Below are 23,854 nucleotides of genomic sequence, written 5' to 3'. Positions count from 1 at the left end.
TTGTCTGTGGTTTATATGTCTTATTCTGGTCTCCGTATGGAGGCGTGGGTGGGGGTTGGACTAGATGACCTTTAAAGGTCCCTTCCAACCCAACGATTCTATGATTCTATGATTCTAAATTTAGTCTTTGGAAACAGTGTTCAACGCAGCAACTGAAAGGGAGCAACAGAAAATGGGAAACAAGATTTTGAGCCCCCACAGGATCATTATTCTATTTATAGACTTTTTGTATGGATTTCAGTAGACATGGATGTGCTCCAGTTTCCACTGAAGCAAAATGAGAGAGCCAGGTCTTTAATTTGTGCATTCTTTTCCTCAAAGGAAGCTGTGCATCTTTCAGGGTTTTTCAAGATATTGTAGGTGTCCTTTAGTTATATTGGATTTCTTCTGAAACAAAGAGGTTTCTCTATGGAGAGCACTGTAGCTCTGTGCTGAGATACTCAGGCAGCTCAAAACAGTCACCTTGGCATAATAGGTCATGCTGTGAGGTATAGTATGAACCATATCCCCAGAGAACACAAGCCTATCCTATCCTCACTGGCATGGTTTCTGCAGATTTTGTATAGTCGTATGAGATAGTAAACAACCTCCTGTTGTTTAAATCCTAAAATGTTGTTGTTAAATCCTGTTCATGCAAACAGGACTGAACATGAAGTAGATACAGGCAAGACGTGTTGGGAAGAATAACTTATGTGCGATGAGGAGAACTTGTCAAAATTAATATCTCTTCCTAGGCTGTAAATGACAAAGGGAACAGTTTTTCCAGCATAAAATGGATTCAAATCAAAAAGCACAAACGTCTTGAAGCAATGTCTTACCAGCTGAAAAGTTGGGGACCTAAGATACCTAAGTCAGTTAAAGAGGAAAAGAAATTCACAGGTTGCAGCCATACCATGGTCTTAGAATGCCTAGAATTAGATTAGCAAAATAAATTAAAGAAATTAGTGAAAAGGTTGCCATAGAAGGTTGAAGAGTAGAACATAAGGAGCTGCTGAGAAACCTCATACTAATCAAACCTATCTTGTAGCTTTAGAGTATTTAAGACCTGAAGATCATTTTCCCTGACCTCTTTTTTATATCACAGGCAGTTGAAGTACTCCCAGTTACCTAATACTGAGATAATACTTGTCTTTTACTAAAATATAACTTCCAGAAGTGATTTGAAGACATCAACCAGAAAAAAGCAGCCACCTCTTTTCTATCTAATGGGTGCTAGTAGATCATCTTCCTTACAGTTAAATGTTTCTGCCTAATTTCTCTTTCACATTTATATGGTTCTTGTCACAACTCCAGTGTGTATTCTAACTGTAGCTTCAGTTCTTTGGACTCCCCTGCTGGATAATATTGCTAGTACCTACCTACTTCTATCTTTGCAAAATGCTTTATATAGTAAAGAAACATTGCCCCCCAAGATTTATTATTCCTGCTCTTATAAGAAAACAACAATATTCATATGCTGATCATAACATAAATGTGGTAGTAACAATTTAATCTTTAAATATTTATTCTGGTTATAAAAAAATTATAGTCCTGATTCTCATTTACATTATTAAGCAAAGTGAATGTAGGGCATATGTAAACCAAACCCATATTTTACCACTAACTGGTAATTACATGGTACTGAATATTTCTTATGTAATAATTATGTAATCATCATGTTATTCCTTGTATATAAATTTTATTAAGTTGTTTCGTGACACTGCATCAATCTTTATAATAAGCACATGTAAGAGCTTTAGTTTTTTTAAAAAAATCCTTTTCCTTTTTTTTCTCATGGTAAATGTTCCCTATTACTTCTAACAATACGTAATTACTACTTTGGAGCCACTACGGTCTGTAGAGAGAGTAATATACATTTTTAAATGATCTAAAATAAGTATTTAATAGCAAGAAGTGAACATCAAATTTGGTTGTGACACTTGCTTAAGCATCCCCAATTTTTTTTTTTCTTTTACTAATCATATTTAAATATCTTAAATTTGGAAATTATGGCCAGGAAAAAAAATGTAAGAACAGTCTTCCTTTTCAGATTTTTTTAAATTCACTTCCTTTCCAGTTGGATAGAATATAGACAGTCTAGTCACTCATATTGTATTTGGAAACTTTACAACTTAGTTTCCAGAACCTGGAGATACATAGACACAGGTGAAAATAAATTCTCATAGTTTTGTTAGTTTCTTTGCTTTAGATCATTATCTGTACCTTTAAAAATATTAAAAGAGTCTGACCTACGGCTTTGATATTTTTTTTCTGCAATGCATTTCCTGATTCAAAATAATACTCAGATGCATTGCAGTTACCACCAAATTGCATTTGTATGAATTATTATCTAAGATCATCTTAGGATCAGCACCAAAAACACACTCTTGAAGGGAATTTGAAAATGATACTTTGTGAATTATCTGATCAGAATGAAATTTCTGTTACCATGTGAAGCTGATGTCCTGCCCTTTCCAGCATGAGAGTTGAGTATCTGTCTCTTTCAATAGGAGGTTTTGAAGCATCTAAGATCTTTATCTTTTCTCCAGAATTTGCCACATTTTCATTCTGTCGATTATGAAAAATTATGAAAAAAATCCCTAAAACACTAAAAAAATGGATTTAGGAGGGCTCTTCCCCCGAGTTTATCTGTGCTCCATTGACATTCTATTGTAGAAAACCTGTACCCTGGAAGCTAACTTTTAACACGTAACGTTCCTGTTAATGGTATTTTTATTAAATACCAGTCTCAACCAATGTTTTGAAACATTTCTATCTCAGACAAGAAGAATAAATTTCATGACAAAAAGCATATTTCATCCAAACACATTCTACAATAGAGGAGTGCCACAGGTTTATGAAGAAAAAGTAGGTAGAATTTTTTAGTGTAGACCTAAGAAAAGTATATTTTTATTGGGCCTCTGCCCAGGTACAGCTAGTCTTTATGGCTAAAACAAGTAAGAACAGAAAGAGGAATGTCGGAATCAATGTGTGCAGATAGGTTCAGCTTATGGGTAGGCACCCGCCATAGGAATTGCCGCCTAAGTGGTTGATGTTGATCAGAGTTTTAACTAAACTAAAACCAGGGTCTTGTCATGGCAAGTATCAGACAATTTTAGTAATCTGTCTGGGTGCTCTGTACCCCTAATTCCCAGTCAGTCAGTGAGCTAGCCAGCCTGAAGAACACAATTTGAATGGGTTCTTTCTAAAAAAACAGGTATTGTGGCCGAGTGGCAATTATAATTCATACCTGGACGACCCTGGGGTAGATGCAGGCCTGATTGGTTAGCGGCTGCTGGGCCCACCTTGGCGTGGCCGGGAGGAAGGTCACCCTGCAGGCAGATCTTGCAGAAAGCACGCAGGGACTCAGGTGGGGGAGACGAGGGATGGATGCAGTTGCTACTCAGCAGCACATCTGAAGGGAACATGTACAGACAGCTTTGTCTATTGTGCTGCCTTTTCAAAGTGAGTCGATAATGCCAGTGTTGGTTTCAAGCGAAGCGTGTGCCAGATTACAGATAGCTAGCAATGGCATTTGAGAGCCGTTAATTGTGAAACTTGAGAAGAAAATGTGCACATTCTTTTTCAGAGTGCTATTCGAATGATGGCCTTTTTATCCCAGAACACTGTGGGTTTCACTTTTATTCTCTTCCCACATAAAATGCATGAAGTGCACTGAGGCACTGAGTCTCTTTCACTTGGCAGCTTGTATATTGCATTCTTTGCAGGGACTGCTTTGGCTTGTTAAAATGTACCCCATGTATTAAAATGAAATTGTCACTGCTGTGTGGTGCAACATAACATGGTTTGACACTAAGCGCCTGCAGCTACAGAAAACAGACTTTTATTGCATTTATTCTTTCAGAGACAAGAGTCTCTAAAGGCTCAGTGCAGACATTCACTTAGTTAAATCTGAATGAAGCCAAAGTGAACAATCTAAGTTGCTGTCTTTCTGCTTGTAGAAATGGCCCAGCCCACATGATATACAGTGATACAACCTGGAAGGAACAATTTTTAATTATTCCACCCGAAACAAACTGACAAAAGACTTTGACTTGCACAGAGAATTAATCAGGCAATCAGATTTTTTTTTTTTTTTTTTTTTTTTTTTTTTTTTTTTTTTTGGTTGATGGTCTGGCCGTCCTTCAAACTCTGACAAACTTGTACCCCAGGAGACAAGTTGGTGCTCTAAACTCTATGTGAGCCATGTGGAATGCATGTTACTCTTTCCCAAAACCATGTGACAGGAAAGGTGATAGATAAATTAATTTTAAAAAGATCTAGACTGATGAGAAGTAGGCAATATTTATGTCAGTGGAGTTATTTTGCAGACAGTACTGGGAGGTAATCACTGGTGTATTGAAGGAGCATTGAACATGATTTTCAAACACAGTTTTTTCTAAGAAAAACAAAAGCAGTATAATTTTTCTTTTTGCTTGCTTATTAGCTTTCCATTTCTCTCTTACCTCTCTTCAGAGTTTCTATACCCACTCTGTAGCAAAGGCAACTGTTCTCTGGACTAGTGTGCAGTCGACTTACAAGACCTGAAAGAATGGTGAATACCCAGATGTGGTATAACCATGGTTTGGGTTTTGACTAGTAGCTTTGTATTCTTTACAGTTCCTTCAATAACATATGTGCCAGTTCACTGTTAATGCTTTAATGTCTCAATGCTTAAAGTTATCTTGAGGTCATATGAGATGAACAGTAAGGCATTTCACCTACCAGTATTACAGGTAAATTACTGTCTTCACTCAAAATTTGTCTTTATGTTGTAATAGGCATATATGCATTGTTTTTGGTTTTGCTATACAATCTGTCTTTGCAGGTTATTTATTTAACATTGTAATACTTAATAATTGTTGCTTAATCCTCTGGGTGTTTCTCCAAATCCTGTTTGGTTTTTTTTCATGATATTTGAAGTTATTTTGGTTGCATAAGGAATCTAGAAACACGTCCTTTGCCTTTCCAAGCAGCACGTGAGAGCATAAAGAGTGTCCTTGTTCAGAGTGATCCCCAGAGCCAAAAGGGGACTGTTCATTGACACTGCTGCGGCTCACACACAGCCGGGAGTGCAGCTGCAGGCTTTGAGGGTGGCAGGTCCTCCTTGAAAGCCACACCATACCATAATGAGCTCAACCAGCTTCTCTGCAGAAATCAGCCAAGAACAGCTTTGAAGATTTCTCTCAGCGTCTGTGCTTGTCCTTTTTTTCTCATTTTGCTTTTTGTTTTTGCTGACTGAGCACTTTCATAACAGTCTAGTAACACGTATTGCCTCTTCCCCCATCCCACCTTCTTCTCTTTTGCAGAATGGAGTCTACAGAAAAATGTGAAGTAGTAATTCAGCATTTTAATGGCAAATATCTGAAAACACCACCCGGTCTACCAGGTAAGTCTAGCCATAATTACAAAATTTAACATTCACTAAAGAGTTTAGAATACAGAAATGCTGGAATTTGTGTTGAGAGTGACTTGTATTACTGGCATACAGCTTTCCTGGTTGAAGCCTATCATTTATGACCCATAACAACTTCTTCCTTGCCCAAGTTAGTATTATTCAAACATTTATGTTTGACAGTAGTGAATTTAAGTACATATAAAAATCATGTTGTCTTACTCTGGTTTTTTCCTTTTAAATGCATTGTTTGTGATTTTTTATGTGATTTGAATTGTGTGATTTTTCTCTAGCTAGAGCAAAGGCCATGTAAGTAAATGCCAATGCTTTTCTAACAACCTAGGAATATAACTAGATCAGCAACTGCATTATGGGTTAAAAATAGCCAGGATTTCAGGTTGTGATAGCTTTGTATTCTTCACAGTTACTAAATAGTGTTATTGATTAGTGTTACTAGTAATGGAGGATATTTCAAATATGAAGTGATTTTCTACCATTGATCCTTGCCATAACATAATGTAGTCCTGCCATTTTATGACGATACCTGTAGAATATATTCAGTGGTGTCCATGCCACATTGAAAGCTCAGTTCCAGCCAGTATCTTGCTTTTGAAATCTCCAGTTGTCATCTATGTGGTCATCACCTGTGCAAAGTTTAGAGAACAGTTGCATGATTCTTAGTGCTTGACAAGACCTCCCTGAGGCCACAAATCTGCAAAGATTTCTCCCTCAGATTGTCTAAAGAGCTACCTTCAATGAACAGGAAATCCTTGCAAGAATTGCATCCTAAGTTATTCTCTCTTTTTTGTTTTGTTTTGTTTTGTTTTGTTTAAACTTCTGTTAAACTATTTCCTTTTTTGGTTACTTTTATTAAATTCCTCCTTATTCATTGCCTGGCTCATTATGCAGAAGATGCACTAAATACTCTAATTAAAAGAGAGCCATCTGCACAGCTGCTGTGTACAGTAATTGAATACTGCAATGTACATACAAATTTTAGTCAGATCACCTTCATGAAAGAGTATAAAACTTTTAGTACAAACTGGAAGACCATTTTATGGATTTCTTTTTCAAAAGTAGTCACTGACAATTTTCCTCAACACCAACTAATGAAGTACAACACCAACTTCTTGAAGTACAGCAGACTCGGGCTATGTAGAACAATGGGCAAAGCAACATAGGCAGAGACCTTAAACCTTTGGCATGCCTTTCTGTATGCATGCATGGAGTCCCAGCAGTAATCTGTTTAATATCATAGCAACACCCAATGGAAGGAGTGTGGATAGCAAGGACTCAGTAAGTGCAGCTTCATCATTATAACCCTGCGTACTCCATGGTCATATTCCCAGTTGTCTCAGAGAGGACAGATCATCTGAGCCAGAAATAAATCAGGATGTTCTTACAGTGCCTGCCTGAGACAAAAAGGCTACACAGTAAGGAATGAAAGTTAGAAGTTGAAAATAATTTTTTCCTTTTATTTTTAATTTTTCAATTAGTCAGGAATATAAGTGGGTATTCACATGAACAATGTAGCATGTGAAAATAAGAGTCTTGGTAAGATAGCATGATTACTTTTGTTCCATGAGATACACTGAAATTGGATTTTAATGGTTATAACTCTTGCTGCTTTCTCAATTAAAGGACATGAATCAGCTCTTAGTTTCCTTAAGAAGGCATCCATGTGGGAAAATTGTCTGCTATGTTTCTGTCATGATTGTTGTGATCAGATGGCATTTAGTTGCAAGGATGAGCTGGGAATTGACTATTTTAAGAGTTTTCATTTACCTGAGTACCGTTCAGATGCAGATAAAGCAAAATGCAGCTTGGGGCAAAGCCACTGAACCAGTAACTGAACTCACCCAACTGTGTACTAGGTATCTGTATGGTCGCATTTTGTCCTCCTTTTTTGGAGGACAGATTTTATAGCTCCACACACAGATAATTCGAAATTTGATCCACATAAAAGAGAATGTTTGTGCCTCATTATTAGAGTAGGGCACTCTTCAAATCCATATTTAAAAGATTTTTTGTATTCGTTCCTCTTCTTAAGAAGCCAGAGGACAAACATGTTCACTCGAGCAGTTGGGTCAATTCAAGTGATACTGGCTACTCATATTCATTTACCGTTGATCCAGTGCAAAAAACACTCAGTCCTAGTTTCTTCTTCTTGATGTAGTTTCCTGTTAGAGCTTCTACTCAGTTTATACATTGGTGCGATGAACCTGTATTTAAGCCTCTCAGCAAAGATAGAAACATCTTGCTTTATCCCCCTCCTGGCAGTTGGTTATCTTCCTGAATGGAGAAGGAAGGAAAATCAAGTCTCCTAGTGTACTTTGAAAATCACAATCAGAGTCTGAAAATTATCCTCCCAGCACCTCAGTAACTGGCATAGAAAGAAGATAAAATAATTGCTAGATATTGCTGTGACCTCTTTATGGATTTCAGTTAAAAAATGAGGAACTGGAGAACATTAGTGGAAGTATGCAACACTATCTGTTATTAACCTCTGCTGCTCAAAGACACAATCTTACTGTGAGAGAAAATTACTCAATCCTTTTAGGGTTAAATTAAATTGATTTAGGATTTTCAGCTGGTTTTCTTCCAGGCGTAGCTGTGAACTGGGAGGTTTTTACATTTTTGTCCACATCTCCTCTTACCCAAGCTCTGATATTCTAGTTCAGGCTTGACAGCTAATAGAAGGTTGCATGAAGCCCATCAGGAAAGAAATCAGCCTGGCTGTAGGCCATTTCGTACCACCCTGGTTCCTGAGGCAGTGGGATTATGGACCAGACAAACCATTTTGACAGCTAGCTTCCATCCATGCTGTCTTCCCCAGCTGTGTTCCCTGAGGTTTGATCCTGGTGACACAGGAATACCATGTCTGTAGGATAGAATGTTCACATATTGTGAGGGCGGTTGTGCGTGGTTACCAAGTCACCATGGAAGGAGGACTGGAGTAGGTAGCTTTCACGTGATGCTGAACAGCCCATCAGAAAGACTGGGCACCATGGCTCTGGCTTTCACAATGAATAAACCATGGACCATGACTTAGTTGTATACTTTCAAAGAGCTATCTCAAACATTCCTTTTGAATACAGAGCTCTTTCCCAACTAGTGTTTCCTTGGCAAATGAGATATAAATTTAATTGGATGTGGGTTTTTTTCCTTGGAAATAAGATAGAAATTACAGGAGAGTCACTATTGTGTACCGGGATGTTTGAGCCCAGCCAGGAGTCACACATCTATGTCACACACACAACAATATGGCAGGAAAGGGTAAAGCAATGTTGCGTCTGCAAGGAAAGGAGGGCATACAGGGCACTGTGAAGACTCTGTATGTTCCCAAGGCAAAAATACGTAATTCCTTGTTTGACTTTCTAACTTCAAGTACTGTCTTCTGTCTCTTAAAAATTGTAGAGCTGAGCGCTTGCAGCTTCAGACCACTCTGCTTCAACCCAGTGACAATGTAAAGGTTATTTGCTGGCACTTGAAACATTTTGCTGGTTAGATGTGTAATGCCTAGGTAAATTTAGCAATACTGTGTCTATGTTAGTGAATTATTCTTGTTAAGGGTGCTTCTCTGTCCAACTCCTTGGCTTCGTTCCATTCCAGAGGGAATTGCTCCACTGTCCTGCTTGCTCAACTAAGAAGCATTTCATTGTGTTCAGTCTTAGATATACAGTACAAAATAATTTGTTGTCCCATAAATAATTAGTTAATGTCTTTGCATTTTTTCCAGACTGAGAAAGTAGAGTTGTCTCCAGAAATCTGCAAACTCTCAGTGCTTGGCAGATTCCATGTGAACTTCATAAATATTCTGAGAAGCTTTGAGTGATTTTTTTTTTTTTTTTTTTTTTTTTTTTAGTGCTTCTTTGTGTGTGTTTTTGTTTTCCCTTTATCAGCACTGCCTTTGTCAGATAAATAGACCAGGGCCTATTTGGTGTATTTTCTTCCTGTAGAGAGTGCAGCCCATGTGAAACTTATTGTATAGGCCCTGTATTACCACTCTGAAAGAGAAATCAGCAAACGAATGCATCAGACTATAATGCTGTACGTCTCCATCAAGATGCAAAGAGCACTATTAATGATGAAGGTAGCTCACCCTCAGTCTTTCAGTGCTGCATCTCTCTTTGTTGGTGAATAGGGGACTGTTTATATAATCTTGTTAATCTATCACGTTTTGCAATCACTGAATTCAAGTAAAAATTACTAGCTTTCCTGTCAGTTTGCTTTGGATGGGCAAGCTTAGGGTACAAGAGTTTTTGTTGAGCTTCCAGTATCCTTGGATGTTTTTAAAAATCTTAATTTTCTCTTTTTGAATAAATGCAAAGACTTAATGAATTCTTACTTTTCTCTCTAGAATTTCACAGGAACATGCCTCAACTGCAGTAATTATCCTCTCCTGTTACATCCATTATGCTCCCTCACAGCATTTTCTAGTCATTATAGTACTTCCTATATTTTGTTTGCTTTGTAAATACTTTTGGTTGTCAGAGGACATTGGGCCAATTCCTACCTCAGGGAAAATTTCAAGAAAGTGAGACACATGAATACTGCAATGCACGGTCAAGAATCGTCCTCTTTCGTAATAGCTCTGTGTGGTTTTTATTACTAATTTTAATGCCAGGTTACAAATATCTGACAAAATGAAAGAAGAGGGAAGTACTATTCTTGTGTAGGTTAAGAACACCACAGGTAACAAGCAACTGTGGCATTTTAGGATTGACTTTTACTAGAGCAGAAACTCATAAATAGAAAGAAATTATCTGTAACAATACAGATGTATTTGCAAATACCTTATATCTTGATTTAATCATTATTGGCCATGCATTTTTCTCTTGAAAAAGGCCCAAGCATTGCATTTTTACAGGCTCATTTCACCAGAATGAATAGACATTTTCTGCCTCTCTCCTTAGTTTAAACATTTCTCTTAGGTTGTCTCTTAGGTCATCTCCAACCATGGAGAGTAAGTTCAAATACTTAAACTTTGCTTCAGAGAAGTAGACTTAGAACATGGGGTAGTATATTTAGAGCAACATGTTTTCTAGGAGATTGTGGCTAAAATGGTCATGAGAAAACAGTATTCCAGCTGAGAGTTATCTGTGCAATGGACAGTAGCAACATTTTACACTGTTTTTCTCTTAGTGGATGGACAAATTATATCTTCTTTGTCATTAGTGGTGCTGTAAATTGTTTTTTGGAATGAATGAACTTAAAATGTTTTTTTTTTAATAACTTTTCAGCCCCTTTCTCTTACTTTGGTGCTTTATCTTTTTATTTCATTGTCTCTTCATTTATATGCATAAAACACTGAAAAACTCTTCCAAAACTATATTCTTGGGGAGTTTACCTTGCTTTATCAAGGTAAATATTATATTATTAAAATACTATAAATATCCATGTCTGTCTTTCTCACAGTCTGTATATGTATTTGACATTTTAACAAGACAAAACAGCAGCCAAAGGTAGAAGCTAGATATTGGTTTGTAGTTAGCTTAAAACATTTATTGAGTGCTACAGACAACTTAAACAGAATAAAGGGCATTCTGCTAGGTTTGGTACCAGTAATACTTGGTGGAGCTAGTTTAAAAGGGGGGTTTTCTCTTACATATTGGTATCCTCAGAAATTATCTTTATTCAAACAAACCCAATTCCCTCACATGTATCCCTAGTTCCTTTAACACGTATGATGTCAATGTTACCTGAATCTTTTATATTATCTACCTTCTAAGAATTCAGTTTTGTAAATATTTTCATTGTTTTCGGATACAAATCCTCCCTACTGTATCAGAAAATACAATCCTTGTAAAGACCTTTGTAAAAAATATCTGTTTAACAAATTTTCTATTTCTTTATACTGTTTCCAATTCCTGGCTGTCATTTTTTATGGAATTGCTGTTATCTTTTGCTTTCTGTGCTCCATGAATGCACATGCTCAGCTCATTGTTAGCAGAAATTTCTTTTACATTTCGAACCCTCTAAACATCCTTTTAACTTCTGTCAGTTCCCAGTCTTCATCTTTGACAGCCAGTTAAAATCTCTTAATTCCTTCTGTTATTGACCTGCCTGAGTCCTGGTGATGACCATGAGGCCACTGTAACTCCTCCTGCTTTGGACCCCAGGTGCTTCCCATGTCCACATCAGATGATGCTAGTGTTGCTTCATGACATTCTTGAGAATTTCAAATGTGAATTGTGTCATTTTTGATCACTGAACAATACAGGTTTCTCCATTTTTAGCTCCTTTTTTTTCCTCCAGAATTGTGTTGATGTAACCTTCAGTTGTCCTTGCTACGTTGACATTTGTTCTAGTTTTTGCTTCTAGCTTCTAGTTTCATAGCACACATTTCATGTCTTGCTGCAAAGATCCATTCCAAATTTCCTAGTTTTCTTGGAATTTGAAGATTGTATAATCTTTAAAGGTAAGGGATACTTTCTAAGGGAAAAAAATTTCCCACCTGCTCAAGACTTGATCTCATTTCCATGTAGCTTAAACAAAGACTCCCTTTAACTAGCAGGATACAGAATGAGATGTTTACCCAGTAAACCCCAATAGCTGATATGCACTTATTTCTTGGAGGAACATGAGTTAGGTTAATTTGTATTTCAGATATTAGGAGGTGCTTATCAGTGCTAAATCACGTCGTTTGGGCTCTTCAGGGAATTTGTGTGAGAGAAGACAGAGTGCTGACATTGTCTAAGGCCTGCTTTTCCATAAATATATAAAGATGTTCATGAGAGTTATGGTCTTGAAGATCTGATGTGCTAAATATTTATGTCTGTTTTATTTGAGCTTGTACCGCTCTGTAAGTTCTTAGGAGAAGAACTGTATCTTTTTGTATTTTAAATAACCATATTATGAAATACTGACTTTTGTAATCTGGCTTTATAATTAATGAGAAATTCACTGATTTTTTTATTACTTTGTAACTCGAAGTAATAAAAAACGCATAAGATCAGTTTGTTTGTGGTATTGCAGTAATTCAGGTCATGATGTATAAAACAGAATTACTGCAGTTTGGATTAAGATCTTTCACTTGGTTTGTAAGATTGAAGTTAGAGAACAATATGGCATATAAATGGGAAAAGATCATTCCTTGTTTCTTTCTGTCACAGTATCACCTGTCATATCGTTCCTAAGATTTCCAGAAGTCTGCAGCATAAATGGAGAATTGCATTCCTTTCTCATTCATCATATCTTGTGGTAATGAACTGTGTCACAGTTTATCTAAACTAATTTTAATATATACATTTTTTTTCTTTGAAGTCAAAGTGCATTTTTGCTTTGAAGAGTGACTGTGTAAATCTTCTAATTCAACAAATCCGTTCCCTTTATATGCAAAGGCAGATATATTTGCTTATGAACAAAAAAGACTCTTCTATATGTTACTGCTGCATAACCAGCACAGCTGAGAGAGTGTGCACTGAATTCTGTCGTGCCTCATACATCAGCAGGAGAAGTGTCGACAAGTTTCTGGTCCAGGGACAGTGCTGTTCCTTGGATGCACTTGTAAAATCCAAGATGAGGCAGACAAGTTGCGCAGGTGTTAGAGCAGGCAAAATTTATGAGCCAGAAAGATTCACAGCTTGAATTTCAGATTGTTTAGGTCTAAAGGGCTGGCAATTTTAAAAAAAGCAAAACAAACAAATAAAAACATGCAAATCAGAGCATGAAACAATGTGGAACATTGTAAAGTCATTTGTACATGATTCAGATTTCAGGGAGGAATTCTGCTTTTCCATCAGCTGTGGCCAGCAGTGGCACAACTCCTCCTGTTTCTTCCTCTCCTGCATTACTTTATTAGTCCCTTCAGGACACTTTAAATGATGGAGTACATCTGTTTTGCAGGCCCTACTGCTGCAGTATAGTGTTGTCACACCTGAGCCAGCCAGCTTAAAACTCATTTAAAAAGCTAACTTGAGCAAGGGTATCAATCTAGCTGAGCACAGACTAACCACTTGAGCTCATAGTGTGCTATGCTCAATATTATCCAGTAAGTGGTTTACATGATTTTTTTTTTTTTTTTAACAGAGGGGAAATATTTCTCTTTCAGCCCTTGCATAGAAAAATTCTTCCTTTCCTCCTTCCTCCCTTCCTCACACTTTTCCACTTCCTTTCGTATTAAACATTTTAAAATTCAGAGTATAGAGAAGTTTAAATCAGAATTTTCAGTCTGAACCCTTGCCCAAAAATTCCAGCTAATCTGAAAAAAACTGCTTTATTGAAGCTTAACAATGTACAAATAGGTGTTTTTTGACACACTGTTTTGGACATCCATATTCCAGCCAGAAGTGGAGGCCTCTGCGATTGACCTTTTCAGATAGCTCAGTAAAATCAGAGCATTGATTTTTCACATGTTTCGGAATGCCACTGTAAATCAGTAATTGTCCAGGTGACGTGCACCTGGTCTGTACTGCCTGCGGGTCTCAGCGGGGACACGGCGGCTGCTGCCTTCGAGCCTGCTTGGGCTGCAGACAGCCTGACGGAGGCTCTCAGGTGGGTTTGCTCCATCAGGGCTGGTATGGAGGGTTTTCACCAAATGCATTTTTACTGGCAGAGCTTGCGAAGAAGTAGGTGGCTTGAAAGAGAGGATATGTATACAGACTTCTGAGTGCTTTTGTGAACAGAACTCAGCCTGCAGGTGCTTGGTGTGTGTGTCCTTAAGTGTTTTGAGAGAAATTTGGCTTTAGGAAGGACTGTGTAGCGAGAAAGGGAGTGTAATGAGAGAGGGAAGGCACATACAATGAGAAAGGAGTATATGGGGCCTGTCCTCCCTTCCTGGTCTTGCCTTTCTGACACTTTTGCGCCCTCCCTCCTTCCCTCCAAAAGTAAAGCTTTCCCTGCCACCAGAGGACCATTGAGGACTCTTGCACAGGGCTCCCTCTCCGAGAGCATGAAGTGTCATGAAGTGTCTGAAGTAGTGGGTGAAGATCTTTCCCTTTGTGATTCATCCAGACAAATTAAGATGAGTGATATCACAACAGCAGTTTCCATATGTTTTGAATGCCAGGAGCCTCTTGCGTAATTGAAGTCTCTCTCTCCCATTTCTCCTCTTCAAATGGTACTGCACAGCAGAGAAAAGCAATTCATCTGGAAAGCACTGGAAAAGCAGGAGGCTAACATTTTATTTTATTTTTTTATTTTGTTTTGTCACAACAATAAATGTCGTTATGCTGGTCAGCAGTCCCTAGCAGCTGTAAAAGCCCCATTTCTTGGCTATTTCCGTTAGTCTTTCTTGTTTGAATGGCTGCATTTGATCACAAGATCATAGAAAGGTCTTTCCCAAGTTCAATCACAGGAACTTGAAAGAGGGGTGAAACAGCCTACATTTTACTGGAACTGCTTTAGTGTCTATGATGTGTCTGCAATTTACCTTCTACAATGTAAGAGACATCAAGAGGGAGGGGCAAGGTGCTAGATGTCTGATTCTACATTTATCGTTTTTGTTAAAGCTCATTAAACCAACATTTTGTATGTAGCATTTCTCCTGCCACCCTGTATATAATCCTTGAGTATATAATATTTCCATAATTGCTGCTGTTCAGCAAAGAAACTGAAAAATGAGAGAGGAGGGGGAAAGGAGTAATTTAACTTTTTGATTGCGCGGATATGGTATGAGAAAATACTTTTCAAAAGCCAGGTTTGAGAAGCCTTACTTCACATAAGACTTTCCATGTCAAAAAATGCAAATTTTAACCACAAAAAAAAAAAAAACCCAAAAATGTTCTAATTGTCATGGGTGGCTCTTCAGTTACAGTATTACATTACTGAATGAAATCAGCGTCTTCCTCAATTAGATTACTGATTACAACTGTGAATTCACTGACTCTATGCCTTTTTTCCCTCCGTCTTTTTCTTCCCTTTCCCTTTCCCTTTTTCCTTTTCCCTTTTCCTTTTTCCTTTAATTTCCTTTCTCCTCTCCCCTCTTCCCCTTTTCTCCTCCCCTTCCCCTCCTCCTCTCTCACCACCTTCAGTAAATGCCATAACTTTGTGATTGAGTGTAAACTTTTGTAGTTCACATCTGTCACTATACAGTTTTGAAGTATGTGTTCAAATTAAGAAAATATGACCCAGCAGCCTACCAACTGTATTCTTGTCTGAATTCCCCACCCTCCCCGCAAGCTCACCCACTGTCACAGCACCATGAGTGAGCACCTGCCCTGCAACCTGCTCTCCTTCAAAAATTTCTCCATCAGTTGAGTTTTACATTACAGTATAACAAAAGCCTCAGCATTTGGGGTTTTCCAAAGGAGCCTAGTAGCATAGGAGTAAATACATTATGAGAGTCTGTCTTTCACTGATGCAGGAGTTGATGTCATTAGTTATTTTCATCCCAAATTTGTCTTATATCAGACTAGCCCCAAGGGTGTCTGTAAGGGAAAAATGAGCTGGATTCTATAAAAGCAGAGAGTATTCTCCCTGCATGTGAGCAGCAGCACCAAGAAATTTGCCTTTGCCTTAGGAGGCTGTGATTCCAACAGGTGTGGTGTGTGGTGGATGCACATTTAGGTTGAGCAGTGTTTCCTTTTACATATGAGCTGTGTTTCAGCATATCGCATATAATGTAAGAAAGAATAGTCATTAAAAATCCTAAATGCAGAAAGAATAGTCATTAAAAATACTAAATGCAATTTTTCATGATTGAGGTGTTGGTAGGCAGTTTTTCATTTATGTGTAGTATACTTCGTGAATGTAAGTTTTGCCTGCCTGTAGTTTCAACGAAATACAGTCCTTTCGTGCATCTCATGACCCAGGTCACTGGTTTTAGCATAGTGTACTAAGCATTTCATCCAAAATGGGAGTTAATTTCAGTGCTAAGAAGATAAAAGATGTGGATGGGACAGTAATAGTTCAAGGTGGAAAACACTGAAGATAGTGGAGCATGTCTAAGCTTAATTTCAAAGTTTTTTTCCCCAGATGTTGTTTGTTTGCTGGCTTTAGAAAAGTAGAAAATGTTGAGCACCCCTAAAAATGTACATAATGAGAGGACTGACTCAGGATTCTTCTGTTCTGACCATTTTGTGTTATTTTTGATTCCAGGAGGTTTTTCTAGATGTCAGAGTAGTGGCGTACAGGAGGCTTATTTTATAAGTTGGCTCCATACTACTCCTCCGGTATCTGTTCCTAATTTAACATTGTTGGCATTTTTTAAAGCAGTTTGAGTGAGAGGTATGTCAGTCCCATTAAATTGCACGGTTACTTAGGTATTGAAGTCTTTTAGGCTTAATTGAAACTATTGACCATTAATCAACATTAATATAACCAAGTGTATGGAAATTAATATATGGAGCCAGGCTGTCAGACCTGGGAAAGAAAACTTTCTTTATCCAACAAAACCAGCTTGGAAGCTGAAAGCTGCTATTTGTCACACAAGAAAGATCAACTCAGGATCAGGAAAAAGATTCACCCTTCCTTTAAGCTGAGAGTTTCAAAAAGATGCTAATTATATTGATTTTGATAGTGGTTTTTGTTCAGCAGATGTTTTTCTCTTAGGAAATACATGAGGACCACCAGCATAGTTCAAACAGACCCTCAAAAAGGAGCAGTCACCACATAATGGTTTTCAGTCACCACTGGTGTATTTGAATCAATGGCTAATTTGTTATCTCATTATCATTTCTCATGCATCAGATCCTGTACCTAGCAGTGAACATGAAAACCTCTCTGCCTGATTGCTGCATGTCTTCTAATAACAACCACAAACTTAATTCTATTTGTTTTCATGTTTCTAACCTTCTGCAGGGGAAGAGCAATACGAGCAGAGACTAGCGGTAACTACTGTGCAAAACTGCAGTTATAATCTAGCCCTTTTTCCAAGAACACAGTGAATCCCAAGCAGTCCAGTCTCAATCTGAAACCTGTAATAGAGCCATAAGGGGGCATTGTGAAAGTCTTTAGCCAGTGCAAGTGCATTTAATAAAATTAAATGTGGCTGTCAGAACTTACAAACACAGGTTAAGAAATCAAAATAACTCAGTTATCTAACACAGCTGATGGATTCCAGCTATGGGTCGATCGACAGTTTATGTACACCATCTAAGGGGGATGTGGCAAAGAAAGATCAGTCAGGGCAAGAGATGATGCCAGTTTAGCTAGGATGTCAATCCTTCCACCAGACCCTTGAGCAGACAGATCTTTGTTAGGTGCCACAGTGGAAAATCCACAGTGCATGCTTTCTGTGAGAGAGCTGCAGCTGTTAGAAATAGGTTTGCTCTTTGTTTTAATGGTCATTTTGTTACTTTTGTAGTGTTCCTTAACCCACTAATTTCTTGGTGAAAACAAGCTTAACCTGCATAAGCAACTACTAGAAGAACAGCTGACTGCATCTCATTTCCTTGCTGCTGAGCACCTTGGAGAGGGTATCTTGATTAATAAAATGGCTGTCCAACCACTCTTTCCTGTTCCCAGCAGGCTTAGTGCAGTGTGCATTCCCTGCAGCTAGCGCTGCCTTGCTGTCACCATCTCTTTTATGCCAGCATTTCACAAATTTCCTCCATGGGTTTTGAGCAGCCTCAGCTGCACTGAACTTCTTGTAAATACAGTCCTGCGCCTACATGACCTGTGCCTGCAGCACCAGATCAGACACCATCTGCATCTTGTCACTTATCGGCTCCTGAAGGAAGGGTTTTGCCAGCTGATGACACAGCACAGATTCCTCCACTCTTGGTAGTCAGACTGGCCGCCAATGGCTTGGACCTAGAGCCTATCTGTTGCTGTCCTTTTCTCAATGAAGAGTCAGAATTGCTTAATGTTTGATGCTGTGACAGCTTAGACAGGAGAAACCTTCTGTTGTCTGATAACCTTATCTGATAACAAGTTTGTATCGTGGGAGCTAAATCCATGTGACAGCTACTCGTCTTGCTTTGTCTGTTTTGCTTGGACTTTTTGAGTTCTGATACAGGTGAAAGATGTTGACTGAATATGCCTTGCATTGTGGATTTTTATAGGTGAAGATACAGCCTACCAATCTGGGGAAATTTGAGTTGAGGTGCCACCTGTCATGCCACAATTGTTGGCAAACCCATTTTTCATCAAAGCTGATCCTCATAGGATTGTGTGTGTGTTTATAAATATATATATATGTGTGTATAAATATATATATATGTTTGGGGTTTTTTCACCCTGAAATGTCATTGATGACCTTGATTGAGAAAGGTTTCTTAGCACATACTTAAATAACCCTTATTCAAGTTTTAAGAACATGCTTGATTTTTGCCCTGAACAGCAGTGGTCTGCCAAGTCTGAACCTTCTATTTAAGGAGTAAAAGAGCAGCTGGATGAGAGAGCAAAGTTCATTTTCTGACATCTGCCAAGGTTTTGAAGGACAGTTTTGATTCTTTTTCTTAAAGACAAATGAAAGTTAATCATTTTGGATATTTAGATCAAAATCAATTTATCTGAATTGTTTGAACAATCTAAGAACTTCTCTGAATCACCACATTTGTAGAGGCATATTGACATCCAGTTACATTAAAAAACAGTTCTGTTCTTTTTATAGTTTGAATGCTTTGGACATTTTTCTTTCTTCAATATGCATATCTATTTCCATTTCATTCAATGTCCCTAATACTTCACCATCTCACAAATTAATTAACTGACAGGGTAATATACCGAGTAATCTTTGGCCATTCTTTATGACAGGGAAGGTGAGACGAAAGAAGGGAAGATCTGCTTGATACCATGTAGGAAGTTTGGAGTGCTAAGAATAATAAAATAATTAATGCATAGCTTTTCTATATACTTTTTCACTAGCGGATCTCAAAGAAATCTGGGGTTTAATCCTACATCTTAGTTCAAGCTCATTAACTCTTCTTAAAGTCAGATTGAGTTTGTTTGGATGGTTTGATGGGTTTTATTTTGGTTTTTAGAGATTATAAATCTGTTTTCCTAGGTAATCCTTTTTAAGGAATTAAGTTTCCTGATATTTTACTGTTATGTACCGATTTTTGAGACCATTGCTCTCTGCATCTTCTATCTGGATACTGCTTTTAATTTGTTGGCATGTGCTTTTGTGCTGAAATACCTCTGTCTTGGAATTAGATCTCAGCTGAGCTGGATGGGGAATTGAGTCATTAATGTTAACATTCACATGCATCAGTTCGTTTTCACAAGCTTCTCCAATTGAGCTTAGCTCTTAGAAAAGGACTCATGTTCCTTTCGAAGAGGATATCCTTTTGCTCTTGTGGCACTTTAAAGCTCTGTCCCTAATATCTGCCAAAACCAAAATAACAATTCCTTAGGTATTTCCTGTTTTCTCTTGTTAAGAACTCTAAAGCATCTATCAACTTAAAACAGTTCCTCCTCTTCCGTGCTAGCTTTTAAAAGTTGCGTCAGTCTGAAAAACAGCTGGTTCTCAGCACATTCCCTTGCATTCAACATCCTGATAGATTTTTCTTTTGCTATTTTGTCTTCAATTTCATTCTTTTTTCTGTGTGTTGAAATTTTTTCACTGCTTGTTGCCTGTTTGGAAATCTCAAAGCTCTATTCCAGACAAAAAGACAGTCTTTAAGATGCTCAGTCTCCTCCTTTGCCAAAATTAGAAACATGCTTAAGGCTTTTGTTAGGTCCTGGTTTTAATTTCCTGGTTAAAAGACTTCCCTTTCTTTTTTTATTAATGCCTCCCTGCATTTGCCTTAAAATTGGTTGCTCACTTCCATGCACAGTGAGATGACAGTTCTGAGAATGGCTTTGGGCTTGTGAGCACACAGGAAGAGGATGCTAGGGTGTAGGCACCTCATGGCATCATCACTGCTTTCCCATGGCTGTTATTGCTTGGTTGCGAGAGATTTTAATCTACTCTATTTATAGTCTTTGTTATGATTGTTGGTTTTTTCATTGTATAAAAATAAAAAGGGGCAAGTTTGGAGTCTCTGTGCACGAAATTGTAAGTAGTATAATTTTAACAGCCCACAGAAAACATTTGTCCTCTTGAGATTCTTTATGATTGTCAGAGTCCAGTACTCCCTGGCCAGGTTCCTCAGATACTTCACACGAGAAGGGTTAAATGTTTTAATACAAGATTTACTTCTTTAAAAATATTTGACATTATGTGGGATTGTGATTTAGAAGAGCAATACAGTAATATGCTGAAACTACAACACAAGCGTGATACAGCAATCATTATATACAGTGGAATCACAATAGAAATGTGTACCCAGGGCCAGTCTTTATATGCTTCACCATCATGACACTGAGCATCCCCAGCTGCTGGGAGGGAATATGTGGCTTGAAGCCAAATCAAACCCTATTGCTGTTTTCCAAGTTTGTTGTATTACTTTCCCGTTTTTTAACTTGATGTGGGCCAGAGGCTTGTAGACACTGCCCATGCTGGTCTGGCCAGCTCAGGAAGACATTCAAACCTTTTGGATTAACTCAGGGAAGCCCATTTACACAAACTGGTGATCTGCTCAACTGATAGTCGTGTTTATCCATAACAAAGGCCATTTTACGGTGCCCTTTGCGTTGAGCTCGGTTCAGCTCTCTATACAAGGCTGTGATCACCCCCCATATTCTTCCATGAGCTTCATGAGCACATACCTCACCTGTGGCCATCTCCCCTGAGCCTTCTTCCAAGGAGGAGGAGGTGTTGGCTGGTGATTTTCTAGCCCCTTCTCAGACCAGCACTAGCGATCATTGGTGTTGCACAGTGAGCTTAATACATTCATCACGTGAATGACCAGCCCTCTTGCCTGGGCACAGTGAGAGTAAGAAAATATGCCTATAGGGAATGCTGATGGGACCACCTCCATGACTTCAACTCTGTTGCTTTGCTCCATGGGATCCACCTCATCATCATTTACATGAGCACTGGTGATGACTCATGTGCCAAAGGTGTTGTCCCAGATGACCCTCTTAATCCGTGCATTCCCTGCCAAGCTAAATGATCCAGTCCATGGCTCAGGGAAGTGCCTCTTTGTCACACCACCTAAAGGACAGCAGACTCTGCTTGTCTGGATCCTGCTTGCTCCAGGTCTCCTTGGAGACATGGAGTATCAGAAGACTGCTCTGATGGCCATTATCATGGTGGCCCATGCATGTGGCCATCAAAGCAGCCTCTTGATATCATGGGTCACCTCACTGCCCTACTTCCTGAGCCCCTTAGAAACATAGACCCCTGCTGCTGGCCCACAACTCACCCGCCTCCTCATCCCTGTAGTGGCAAGGAGACTTGGTGTCTGCCAGTCCTGACCTACAGGCTGTGGTCTGTCCAACATGTCTGAGGCAGCAGAAGGGTTTAATGTTTTAATACCAAATTTACATATTTGAAGATATTTGATGTTACATGGGTCTTTGATTTAGAAGAATGATATAGCAGTATACAGAAATCCCAACACGAGCACGATACAGCAATTGTAATACACAGCTATAATACTGAATCACAATACAAACCTGATTCCCAGCACTGGTGTCTGTATGCTCCACCATCATGAAGAGGGAGGTTTTGACCTAATTTGAGAGGTCCCAAAGATAGATTGAATAAATATTCTAGAAATCTTTAGGTTGCCTGCATAGTGATGCATTCTTTCTGTTTCCTAATAGTTTGCATTCTGCTGCTTAATTTGTGAGAATTAATGTTGTATTTTTTTTTTCCATCTTAAGTCACGGCTGTCATTTTAATCAATACTTCCGAAGGACGAGTCTTGTTACTTCACTAAAATCAAGTGCTGAAAGTTGCTGGGGGAAGGGATGAGGAGAGCCTGCATAATGCTGGGAGTTATTTGCAGATTCAGAGTCAAGGTCTCTAGGGTAATTGTGCGTGACATTTCAGATCTGAGATCTGTCTGTATCAGGAAGGGGGACAGCTCACTTGAAACATTTCCCAGGATCGAGGCTTCTTCTGACTCCATCAGGAGTTTCAGGTTTAAATGGCAATTCAATCAGATGTATCTTGTGCCAGCAGCATGTGGATGCAAGCTCAGCTGTGCAGGGACAGGGTGACTTCGTGTGCACTGGTGGGAAGTTACACCAGGATGTAAGGCTTCATGTGGTTAAGATAGTATAAAATACAGCACTGTTAATTTTTTAGACACTATAACTGAAGTGCGGCAAAAGCAAAGTCATTACAATTAATTTTGAATTTTCCATGCTAAAAAAAGGGAGGGAGGGAGCAGCCTAGGTAAGATGTGGGTAATGCAAACCATATATACATGAAGCTATCCTAACCTTTGATGTACTTCTAAAGAGTCTCTGTAGAGAGCAGGGCAGCTTTTAAAATAGAGCTGCCAAAATGTGGAGAGCAGTGGGCATTGTGCATCCCATTTTCTGTGCCATGGTGCTGGAGCCAGGGGTGTCTGATGAAATCTCATAATGAAACATTTGAATGCTTTGAGCGGTTGAACACAGTTCAGCAAAGCAGAGCTGAACTAATGTGGACTGCCTGTTTGCCAGTAAACAGATAATTGCACTCTGTTGTTTAATTGAATTTTCATGAAACTAAAATATACTCTGGTAAAGTCCACCATGAAAATGTGTTCTGCTTGTGGATCCTGTATATAGGGGATCAAGATACTGGGGGGGAGAGGGGATGTCTATCAGATACACAGATAAAGCTTGAGGTTAAATTGTTATAAAAATAATACAATTTCCACATATTATGCAATTGAGATTTTTTGCCCAGAAGGTTTTTCATTGCTGCTGCTGTTATCAGTAGTGATCTGTTCATAGATGGATTAGAGGCAGGGAACATTATTAGGCCACAAAAAATTCTTTTGTTTTTGCAGAACAACCTTGCAGCTGTATCATTCATACGTAGTTAGTTTGCATTTCTTGGCTACCAGCCATGCTAAATGGTAAAGAGCATAGTACCGGACAATGTGAGGTTTTTGTTGTGTTGTTTTTTGGGTTTTTTTTAAAGGAAAAATCAAAGAATCCTCTGATTCATGTTCTTTCTCACGAGGCTATCATTTCAAAGGCTTGGCATGCAAGTTATGTCATCATAACCTCTTCTGTTCTTCTTTACTTGCTTCATGAGCAATTTTCTCATGGAGGAGAGGCTGGATATTCTCAAGAACATTCTTACTCTTTGAAAATAATAAAAATTTCTGATTCCCTGAGGCGCTGTGGGCAAAGTTAATAATTCCTGGTTGTTTCTCCATTCACAGTCACTTTCCATTGGGCATTACAACCTCACTTTTATTTACAATTCTGGGATTTGACCTTGGGCTGGAGAATTGGAGGCTTAGTACTTGCTTTTTCTCTATGTGCTATACAGGCTGCAGGGGGGAATCAAAGCATACGTATTTGACTCCCTCATAGCTCTTGCCAATGAAAGGTGAAAAGCCTAGGCAGAGAATCTCTTGCTTGGTTTTCAGATGTCCTTTTGATTTAGATGCCTAAATTTAAATACCTGAAGGTAGTTTTCAAAGGTAAAGACCACCCAAAGTTCCACTGCTTAAAAGAAACCCCAGAAAATAATGCTCTAGATAAGAAAATAGGCAGTTTTAAGACAGAAATATGTGATGGAGGGATTCTCATAATTTT

At 38.5% G+C, this 23,854-nt stretch overlaps 1 protein-coding gene across 3 annotated transcripts in view; it reads left to right on the top strand.

Moving 5' to 3' along the window:
- RBMS3 (RNA binding motif single stranded interacting protein 3) overlaps nucleotides 1–23,854 on the top strand; it is a gene marked incomplete at its 3' end in the record, with an annotated part of 447,733 nt that overhangs the window by 304,808 nt on the left and 119,071 nt on the right. For all 3 annotated transcript variants that reach the window (XM_082015151.1, XM_082015150.1, XM_082015149.1), the window contains exon 6: nucleotides 5,289–5,368. In XM_082015151.1, the coding sequence (XP_081871277.1) occupies nucleotides 5,289–5,368 (80 nt within the window). The remainder of the gene's footprint in view (nucleotides 1–5,288; nucleotides 5,369–23,854) is intronic.

This window comes from Phaethon aethereus, assembly GCF_964289735.1.
Source record: "Phaethon aethereus genome assembly, chromosome: 2".
In the NCBI taxonomy this organism is placed as follows: Eukaryota; Metazoa; Chordata; class Aves; order Phaethontiformes; family Phaethontidae; genus Phaethon; species Phaethon aethereus.
This window is presented reverse-complemented; position numbering and strand designations above follow the sequence as displayed.